At 54.1% G+C, this 10,880-nt stretch overlaps 1 protein-coding gene across 5 annotated transcripts in view; it reads left to right on the top strand.

The window, feature by feature from the left end:
* The first annotated feature begins 2,474 nt into the window (after nucleotides 1-2,474).
* Nucleotides 2,475-10,880, top strand: part of NSD1 (nuclear receptor binding SET domain protein 1) — a 56,178-nt gene continuing 47,772 nt past the window's right edge. For 4 of the 5 annotated variants that reach the window (XM_041397583.1, XM_041397582.1, XM_041397581.1 and 1 more), the window contains exons 1-2: nucleotides 2,621-2,677; nucleotides 2,884-3,530. In XM_041397583.1, coding sequence (XP_041253517.1) covers nucleotides 2,904-3,530 — 627 coding nt within the window. In that variant the 5' untranslated portion in view covers nucleotides 2,621-2,677; nucleotides 2,884-2,903. The other variant, XM_041397579.1, reaches the window with a different exon arrangement.

Here is a 10,880-nt window from a genome sequence, read left to right as displayed (position 1 = left end):
GGGAAGCAGAGGTCAGCCCGGCAGGAGGAGCAGCCCCGGCGCCAGGGACACGGGGCCGGTGCAGCCAGCCTGCGGGCACGGAGCCGGGCTGAGCCGCACCCATCGCCCCTGCTCCCGCCGCTCCATCCCTGCGGTTTCGAGCCACGCAAACCGCTTCCTGGGGGAAAGGGGGCCCCCGGCAAACCCTCCGGGCAGGATGCTCTCCGCTCCTCTCCTCCTCTGCTTCCTTCCTCTCCCTTGGCCGGGCCAGCCCTCCCCCTGCCCGCCGCGACTCCTTAACCCTTTCGCCCACGCTCCCGGCCGTGATCCAGCCCCACGGCCACGGCTTCCAGCCACCGCCCCCGGCCCTTTGTGCAGGATCCCGGTGCTCCCCCCGGGGTCCGCGCTCCCCCCAGGCCCCGCCCCGGCGAACATCCGCGGCCGGAGGCAACTCGCAACCAGCCCATCCTGCCCACGGCTCCCGTGGGACCCGCGTGGGCCTCAGCTCCCTCCACTCTGGGGTGGGGGCTCCCCGCCGGCTGGCCATGACGCCCTCATCTCCCTCGGGGGGAGCGCGCGGGAGCCCCCGGTGCGGGGCCGCGGTCCCTTCGGCATCACCGCGGCGGCGGGGAGCGGCCATGGCGGGAGCCGGGGATGCGCACTCCCGCCGGGCGCGGGGGCACCGGGCCGTTCCCGTGGGCGCACCGGGCCGTTCCCGTGGGGACACCATGCGATCTGTGCGCGGGCACAGGGGCCTGCAGAGGGAGCCCGCAGTGCCGGGCGGATCCGTGGCTACCGGCCTGACCGGCCAGATCCCCGGCGTGCACTGGGAGCGGGGCTGGGCTGGGGGTGAGCACGATGGCGGGGTGGGGAGCTGAGGGCGAACCCCGCGGTGGGGAGGCCGCAGCCGCCCGCGCCCCCCGCTGCAGCCCGCAGACAAAGCCCTGAGGCGGCAGGGCCGGCCACGCTGCCCGCTGTGCCGCACATCCGGGCGGGAGCGGGAGGCTGTGGCCGGGATGCCATTTCCCTGTTCCACTGCCGGAAGAGAAGGGCTGGAGAAGGGCCCTTCCTGCGGGAGCTGGCCGTGGCACGGGCAGAGGTGACACAGCAGATGGGAAGCGCATCTGAGGGCATCCCACCACCGCTGCCCTGCTCCTCCCTGAGCCATACCCACATGGCTGCAGGTGGATCGCTGCGGGGCCCCACTGGGACAGCGGGATGTGGACGTGCCTCGGGGTGCGCAGAGCTGCCTGGGCATCGCTGCCCAAGCAGTGCAGCCCCTGCACACCACTGTCCCATCGGGATGTGCTGTGCCGTGTGCCCATGGACCAAGGGCTCCCAGGGGGAAACCAGGCTGGGACGTGTCCTGATGGTGGCCCTGGCTCTCCCCTCGCAGCCTAAAGGGGGCACTTCTGCAGAAGGAGGGCAGCAGGTGACAGCCAGTGCCCAGGATATGGAGTTGCCCTGCTTGGAACAGCCCTAAACATCTCCCCAGGTCACTCACTGGGCCTCAGACACCTGGTTCTGGGAAGACACCAGGCGTTCCTGCTCTGCACATGCCCTGCCTGCCCCTGGGGGGTATAAATAAACCACCAGCTTTATTTTAGGAACGTGGCAGGTTGCTCCAATGAGAAAGGAGGAAACTTGGCTGTTGGACCCTCTCCCAGGTGTGCCAGGCTGCAGCTACCAGTCGATCGCTGAGAGATGGACAATGGCCTGTATTTCCCCCATTCAGGTGTAAACCAAGGGATCCAGGCACGCTGGGTGATGCCCCAGCTCTCTGAAGGTGGGGAGAACTGTGTTGATACTAGAACTCAGTGCCAAGTTCATTTAGCACTGGGCCACAGCGTGGCCACAACTCTCACATGTCACCATGGCATGTGAGCATGGAGGGAAAGGGCCTAAAATAGGTCAGGTGCCACCAGCTGAGCCCTGGGCTGGGACCTCGAAGGTACAAACATGTCACGAGCTTCCTGGCGAGTCACCCCACCCTCCGTGGGTGTGCTGGAGAGGCATGAGCTGAGCATGGCAGTCTCTCTGTGGTTGCAGCACACCAGTGGGGTGACACTGGGTTGGGGACCTCGGCGAGGCTCCTCAGGAGCAGATGCTGGGAGAAATGGTTGCTCCATCACCAGCCACAGACAGGGCAGAGGGAGTGCTTGGGCAAGACCGCAGGGGCACCAGGAAGCCAGGTGCCTTCAGTGGGGCTGCCAAGGTGTGCAGGCTGGGAGGAGGCAAGTCCTCAGTGCCCCGCTGAGGTGCCAGCCCGCAGCCGCTCCAGGACAGCGTTTCAGCGGGGAAAAGCTGCGCCTGCGGGGCAGCGAGGCCCGGGCAGCGGGCGCTCCCTGCCTGGGTGTGCAGAGCGGCTGCTCCGGGGCCCAGCCCGGCGGGGGGAGCGCGGCGCCGGCACGGCCGGGGGCTCCCGCACGGCCGGGACGTGGAGGGGGGCTCCAGGCTCTGCCGCTCGGCGGCGGGAGGGCGGGTGGGAGCGCGGCTGTCCGGGAGCGGCGGAGCCCGGCGAGGACAGCCAGGCCGCGGGCACCCGGCGCCGCTCCCCGGCGGGCGAGGCTCGGCAAGGCTCGCACGGCTCTGCACGGCAGCCCCGCGGAGGGCGACGGCCCGGCCCGCCGGTGCGCGGGAGGGCGTCCCCATCCGCCCGCTCCGGGGGCAGGCGCCGAGCCGCCCGCGGCACCCGCAGGTGAGCGGCGGCCCTGCGGTAGCGCTCAGCAGGGCGAGCGACCCCGGCGCCGGCCGTGCCGAGCCGAGCCGGGGTGGCCGGGCCGCGGCCTGGGGCCTGTAATCCGGCGGTGGCGGAGCGGGGCCGGCGGAGCCCAGCGCGGCCCCCGGGTGCGGCTGCCATTTTGCGGTACAGGCTGGGCTGACCCCATTGTGCTGTGCCCGCAGGTGGATGCCCGGCGCCCGGCATGGAGCAGGCCTGCGAAGTGAGCCGCCGCAGCTGCCTCGTCCCCTTCGGCACCTCGCTGTCGGCCGCCGAGCCCAAGGGCGGCCCCTTCGGCGAGGCCCGCGGCCCCGAGCCGCCCGCCATGCAGCTGGCGGCCGCCAAGCCCGGTTACGGCCAGGACCCGTCGTCCTGCTACATCCCGCTGCGCCGGCTGCAGGACTTGGCTTCCATGATCAACGCCGAGTACCTCGGCGGTGCCGCCGACGGCGCTGAGGCCCTGCCCGACCCTGGCTCGCCGGGCCCCCGCCTGCCTGCGGCGCAGGACCCTGCGGCCGAGGTGCCCCGCGGGGCTCGGGCCTTCCCCCTGCTCCTGCGGGACGGAGGAGAGGAGGCACTGGAGGAGGAGGAGGAGGAGGGCGCCGAGACTCCGGAGGAGGAGGAGGACGACGACGACGACTACGACGACTACGACTACGAGGAAGAGGAGGAGGACGACGACGACGAGGAGGAGGCGGCGACAGAGCCCGGCCCGCGGAGCCGCGGCCGCTCAGCTCCGCAGCGGGGCCCCGACAGCCGCCTGCAACCGGCCGAGTCCGTGCCGGACGGCGGCCCCGGGGAGCAGCCGGAGTCCTCGGCGGCCCTGCAACTCGTAAGCACCGTCGGGGCGCGGGCGGGGGGGCCGTGGCCGCTGCCATTTTGCGGTGCGGCAGGGCCGGGCCGGCCGCGCTGCCTCCCTCGCCCCGGCACCCCGGAGGATGGGAGCCATCTTACCGAGCGAGGGGACCGTGCCGCGGCCAGCGCGGGCTGTCACCGCGCTCACCGCGCACCTGTGTCCCGGCGCGGCCGCCCGCGCTCCCCCCACCGCTTTTTCTCCCGTCAGGAATAAGAGGCATCATCCTTCTGCCCAGCGACTCGCTGCGGAGTTCGGTGGAGTTTTTTCCCCGTTCGAAGGGGGTTTTTTTGAGCGCAGTGCAGATGAGCAGGGCAGGAGGGAGCGTTCCCATCTCCTGCCGCTCCGGCTGAACGCTGTCAGAGGCTCTTTGTCTGGCCAGGCCTGAGGTTGCCGAGCTGTGAGACCTTGGCGGTGGCCGGGGAGAGGCCGTGTCATGGCCTGACACAGGCAGCAAACCTTGCCTCTTATTCAGGCGGACTTTTTGTTTTGTTTTAATTTCTCTCCATACTCACAAATTCCTTTAATTATAATATAATTAATAAGAAACAACTGATGGAACTGTAGTAGGAGTTCTGAAAGGAGATAGATGCATTTAGTAGTTTTTTTTGAGTAATTTGCTTTTGAATCCAAGTATAAGAGATGTTTCTCAGTGTAACCTTTTATTTGCAGCCGTATATGTATATTTCCTTCAGTTTTCCGTTGTTTTGCGTTTTTCTTGTGTATTTCTTCAATATGTTTTTCCACCTCAGGGTTCCCTGCTGGAGGATACTCTGGACTTAAAGTATTGATGCAGGGTTTGAAGATTAGCTCCTTTGATAGGACTAATACCGAAACCATCTTGCTCTCTAATTTCAGTAGAGCCGCTGATGCCGGACAGATCGTGCTGGTGCGTGCAGTGCTTGGGAGGCAGGATTGTGTTCCTTTGGGAACACTCAGTGTTCCTGCTGCGTGCTCTGGGAGGTGGGGAGCCCTTGTCACAGAGTGCCCGTGCAAGGGGCGAGTTCAGGAAGATGCTGACAGCAGCTTAATTTGTTTGTGGAACAGTTTATACTCTTCAGCGTTCCTTGGGAGGAATCCCTCGGTCTCTGGTGGTGAGAGGCTGCTGTGGGTCTGAGGTTTGTGCATCTCTTCAGCTTTGCTTTGCAGAGGAAAGCGGGATCTCTCGCAGACATGTGCTCGGTGATGCAGTTGTGGGAGGGTCTCACTTTGTAAACAGAAGCTCGCTGAGGTACTTTCACAAGAGTTGCCTTTACAACGTGCTCCACAGAACTGCAGCTGGTAGAGTGACAAAACCGTCCTAGTGACGGAGCCTGTTATTTGAATATGCAACGAGGGTTGACTTTTCAGTGAAACTGCCTTACCTGTGTGCTGTAGTTAGCCTTGCTGGGTTGTTCTGGTGACTTGAAAGCACAGCTGCATTCCAAAAAAAAACGCAAAGAAGAAAAGCATTTTTTAGGCAGCCTGGGGTCCTGCTTTCCCTAAGTCTTGCATTCTTTCTTCAGTAAGTGAATGCATGTTGTCTGAGTGGTCCTTCATTTAGCTCCACTGCTTGTGGAATGGGAAAAGACAGGGCCAAGTGCCAAGTTACCTCTGAGGCAATTCAAATCTTTTAATGGTTGAACATGACATAGTAGCTAGAAATACCCAGGTTTGCTCTTCAGGTCATGTATTCATTTAGGCATTTAATGCCAGTCTCATCTGTGTTTGGTAACTGGAATAATTTTTTTTTTTTTGAGAACTTGCTAAAACCTAAAACAAAAACCCACCCCCAGAAAAAAGCATCATGAATCCCTGGGAGTTCTGCACAGCTGTTTGTCTACTCTTAACAGCTATCAGCTTTATGCTGCTTGTTGATGGGGCTCCTCCACCTTACAGCATGACTGTCTCAGAGCTTTTATTTTCGAAGCTCTTGGCTCTGAGTGTGCCACTGCTGCTCAAACTTCCTGTTTTGCCAAGAGGGAAGTGTGTGTGTGTATCTCCGGTGTCTGTGTCTGCCCCTTGTGAGAATAGATGCTTGCTTTGAAAAGGCAAATTTCTCAAATGTCAAGAGTGCTTGGAGCAGAAGGGCCAGAATTTGGTTTAGTCTTAAGTGAGATGCAAAGTCCAGCATTTAAGTAATGCCTCTAGGCGGGAGGGGTGGTGGCAGGTATTGTTTTGCATGGGGATTTGTTAATAGCCCTGGCACCCGCTGCTCTCAGACATTTCCCCAAACAGGGGAGGTTGCTCAGGTACCATTCAGTTGTAAAGAGAGATGTGCATATTCGAACTAAAACTATTTTAAGTGCCACCTTAATCCTCCCTTAAGGGTGTCTGAAGTTTCCAGTAGCTCCTGACAGATTTTGTGTTGAGAAGGAAATTATAGCATCAGTTCTTGGGTCTTGTTCTCCAGAGGTGGTGATTCAGTAGCTGCTGGCTTGCTGCCTTGTGCACGTGTTGGGCTATGGCCATTTAAATTTAAATGGGTGGTTGTTCTTGGCTATCTCTGTTATTTACCATCCCGATGTGAGTTTGTCTGTAGTGCTCTCCTGGCATTTCCAAGTTGCAGAGGCCCTGGGCAGCATTATGTGAGTCCAGACTCCAGTGCTGGGAGGGTGGGTACAGCGACTGAAGGTCTGAGTGCCGTAGATATTGCTTGAATTTAGATGCTGAGGAATTGGAGCAAGGTGGAGTTGTTTCTTGCAGAACTGTCGTGCAAAATTTGCTCTTCTCGTGTAACTTTTGGTGCCTTAATACTTCAGTTTGTTGGTTTTTAGTTACTATGTATGAAGTATGTTTGAAAAATTTGATTTGCAGAGTTGAGTGTTTGAGGAAGCAGAGAGTTCTTGGATTCAGGTACATCTGGGCCACTCCTGCTGTGTATACATTTTGCATTCTCAAGCTGTTTTCTCCATGGGACACTGATGGTTTCAGACTTCAGGATGTGCAGAGGCTTGCATGAGGCTCAGTGTCACTTTTCATTATTACTTCCTTATTGTCCATTCCCACGATGCAGGAGTGTGATGTTCAGGTAATGACAGTGAGGAAGTGAGGTATGGGGAAATTTAGAGCCAGATGTTTTATCCCTAAGAATGGCTGCTTCCAGAGGCTGGGTGTGAGGAATGAGTGTGGCATGTTTGTAAGGCTCCTGGAAGGTTTTTGCCTTACCAGAATCACGCTGTTTGCGCTGTGTTGGAATTATTGAAGGCCAGCAGAGTCCTCTCTAGAATTAATCCATTATGACCTTGAGTTGTGTTCTGATCTGCAGCTGTGGGAGGGTACTTTCATTATAAAGTGTTGGTGTTGCCTGTGTGAGAGTTACTCCCCTGCTTGATCTATTAACTGACGTGTCTGGTGCCATTTCTCTCTCTGCTAAAAATAAAATGAAGGAACTGAAGCCACGTGATCCTCACTACTCCTGTAAACATTTCTGAAAGAATCTCCTACTCCAGACTGTTGATCCGAGGTGTAACCAGCTATTGATAACATCATATTCCTGAGATATAGTAGATATGGCAGTGGTTTGTTTTAGCAGGGAGCACAAATTTCCTTGGTCAGTTGACATCTTCCTGGTGAGGAGATGAATTCTGTTTGGCTGTCAGTGATTCCTGCAAGCATTATCTCCTGCTCTGTGCATCTGGAGAGAACAGGGTCTTTGTGTGCTACTGTCCCCATGCCTCTGATCTGGCACACATCCCCTTTTGCCATTAGGATTTACACTGTTTGGAAGATGGTATTATTTCACAGAAAAGAGCCTGTAGCTAGATCTTGCCTTGCTGTGCAGCCTGATGGCACCCACCAGGCCTTGTACTGAAGGGCATTCCTGTTTCAAATAGCTCTAAACTTACCTGTAAAGGACTTCAGCCATGGTGAGTGCCCAGAAGAATGGGAATTTCCACCGTCAGGGTCCTGTCCTTGCCTGTGTTATTGACCATAAATTTTTAAGGTCCTTAATGACTTCATGCTTTCACGGTGTGATGATGCTGCATTGCCTCTTGGTCATGGTGGAGGTGTGAGTGGGGGGTGTTAGGAGCTGTCACAGCAGGACCTGCAGTGTGTGAGGCTGTGAGAGCAGCTCTTTCTGAGGGTTTTGAACAGTCTGTAGGATCCAGAGCTCTCCTGCACAGCAGGTTGGATCCTGGAAGTGTTTTGTCATAGCATTTGGGTGAGATTGCCCTTCCTCTCCTTGTTTCATTGTATTTGTTTTCTGATTGCTGATTAGGTGTGAAATATCTGTTTGCGTACATTGTGTTACAGGAAATGACTTGGTTTCTCTAGAAAATACCTGGTGTGCCGTGTGAAATTTGAATGACTGATGTCTTTGCGGTTCATGTTCCGAAGCTGAACCTGTCTGTTTGCAAATAGCAAAAACAGAGGTATTTTCTTTCAGATTGGACAGTTTAGAAAGTGGTGTTTTGCTGCATGTAATGACAGAAACCTCTGTGTAATTTCTGCTTTCCAAATTTAAAATTTACTTTTAAAATTGAGCAGGAGAGAAGTTGTTCAAAGAATGTCCTGCTTAATAAACTGTTTGAAGTTGTAAGTCTGGCAATAGGAGCAATTAAATTGGCTTTTGCAGGTGTTTTTTTTTTTGGCTGGATGCTGCCTCTCAGACCCTGCTAAATGACTATATGTGCTGGTGATTTCTTTTGGAAGAGTATATCTCCCACAACTTGAACCTTTTCTTCCTAATGAATCTTGGGTTGTTGAGGGTAGTGATTGACGTTTAACTGTTACAACTCCTTCTCAAGCCTTGGTAAAATTAAAATCAGTGATAGTGGCTCAGTTTGACACTATAGCAGTAACCTTTGACTTCAGAGCAGCATATTCTGCATGAAGTCATGGATTTGTTCATTGCCTCTTGCCATGTAGAAGCTTCTTGTTGTACCTTATTAAACCCTTGTTCCCAGAAGTGGGGTTAAAGTGTGTGATGTGCAACAATTATTGTGTTTTTTAAAAAATTTCCCCAAGTTAACTGAACAAATCTGCAGCTCACTCAAGAGGTGAACTCTAAATATGGTCAACGAGCTACTTGGGCCCCAAGAAAAAAGCAATGTTCTCTAATATATAATTGAGATGATTTTTAAAATATATTTGTAACTCAGAAATTTGTGTTATGGATGATGGTCAATTTTCAGTACAGTTGCTTGGAATATACTTCTGCTTTTCTTGCCTGTGACTGACAGCTTATTTTGATTGCTTTTCAATTATTTGCTCTGGCATTTAGAAAGGCAGAGAGAATAGAAACATCAGAAAGAGAAATCAGGCAGGCAGTTGTCCTAGGACTTAAAAAACTCGACAGTTTAGGTGAATGCTGCTTTTAATACCAAAAAATTATGACCTATGTTTTGTTCTGTCTGCACAGAGTCGTCTGGTGAAGAATGGTAGCACGAGGGAGTTTGTCATGGCTGCAGAGCTGTGGTTCCATGCTGAGGAAAGCTGTGAGGTGGGAAGGTTGGAGCCCGCTGGCTCAGCCCTGGGTAGGAGCACAGGCTTTGCTTTGGCTGATCTGAGTGGGTGCTCCTGACCCCAGTGCCAAGGAGAGGGGAAGATGCTGCCGTGTGTTGGAGCAGGTGCCAGCTGAAGTGCTCTGTTCTTGTTCTATTAATCTGGTTCCAGTGTGGCTGCTCACAGTAGCTCTGCAGCAGTGATTAAATGTGTGACAGGGATAAAGATGGCCTGGGTGTGCATCCATCTCTTTTGTGTCCAAAAGCATTGATGAAGCCCAGAGGAATTTCAGCAGTGTGTCTTTCCTCTACTGAAGGATGGTAAAGCACTTGTTAAAATTGACATGCTGACTCTTTGTGGTTATCATTAAGATTTATCTCGCACAATTCTTTGGAAAAACGGCAAAGAGAAATTGGGAGAAAAGTCACCTTGTGTATCACCACTTCTCCTCTCAAGGACAGGCTGGTCCTGTCTGGGTGCCTTCACTGCTGTCTCTAGCACAACCAGAGCAGAAGGGTTGTGCTAAGTTGTCCCAACTCACTGCCTGCACTGGTTGTAGGCTTGGCAGTGGTGGAGCTGCACAATCCACAGGTGAATGAATGGCTTTTCCAGCAGCATTCCCTGCTGTCTCTGGGGGGCTGAGGTGCTGCTGGGGTTCTGGGTGAAGAGCAAGGCTGCAGGTGGAAGGGGCACCACATGAGTGGCATCAGGGAGGGGAGGGTTTTGGGAGCACTGTTGGTGCCTGAATCACAGGGAAAGGGCAGCACTTCTCTAGTTCTGGAGTCTTCCTTTGTGTTTTCCCGTCCTCTTCCTCATGGAGTAGGCCGCTGGGGTAGGAAGGGTTGGCAAGAAAAGCTTTGAGTGAGTTCTTGGTAGGGAACTTCTGTTGGTCACATGCAGAAATTGGGACAGCTGTGGATGCTGTGCTGGAGATAGCACATCCCACTGCTGGGCTCTTCAGGAAAAAAAACAGCTTTACAGTAAAATAATTATACAACAAAATAGCAGAGTAATTTGTTTTAACCTTCAGACACTCATCAGAAATAATGCACTGTGGACTCCTTTTATGTTTTCAGGCATTGACTTTTGCATGTGAGACACCAGAAGTGTTGAGTTGGGTGGAGCAATTCAAGTGTTGCATCCAAGCCAGAGGATGGAATGCCTTTTGGTGTGGCATTCTTTAGGAAAAAGTGAACAGTGAATTTCCTGCACAGTAGTATCTCAGCACACTGGAAACTGCCAGTTTCTTTTCCAGCTCCTGTATTGCCTGCAGTGCTGAGTGTGCAGGGAGGCTCTCACCCTCAGCCCTGCTTGAGGCTTCCATGTTCCACTTGTTTTGGAGGAGTGTGTTCATGACTTTTCCCTCCCATTGTTGGTGGAAAGATAGAAACCTGCAGTTGCCTCATAAGAAGGGTGAGGAGCAGAGTGGTTATCACCCTTTTAATAGTTCCTCCCCTTGCCCTGATGTTGGTTTGTTGTTTGGTTTTCCCCAAGCACCTATTCAGACTTCCTACTGTTCCTGCTGTTCTGGCTAATGTGGTGACTGCCAGCAGATTTCTAAATAACAGCAGTAGAACAAGTCAGGTTCCTCTTGATTCTAGTTGACAGTCCTCTCACAGTATGTTCACAATGTTTAGGAAGCTGAATTCATCACAGAAAGGTTTGGAAGCATAAGTTTGTAGTGCCTGGTGCCTGAAGCATGAACCTTCCTCAGGTCATGGCTTTGAGTGTGAATATAAGAAGAAATAAAGAAATAAATAAGAGAAATAAGAAATAAATAAGCATAAGATAAATTTATTGCCCTCATAGTGTTCAAAAATTCTGATTTAAATTTTAGTAGGAACTCAGAAAAAGCAGTTGACGTTTTAAGTGCAAATTCAAACTTAATTTTATATGAATAGA

Source organism: Onychostruthus taczanowskii, unplaced genomic scaffold (assembly GCF_017590055.1).
Source record: "Onychostruthus taczanowskii isolate IOZ18803 unplaced genomic scaffold, ASM1759005v1 scaffold14, whole genome shotgun sequence".
NCBI lineage: Eukaryota > Metazoa > Chordata > Aves > Passeriformes > Passeridae > Onychostruthus > Onychostruthus taczanowskii.
This window is presented reverse-complemented; position numbering and strand designations above follow the sequence as displayed.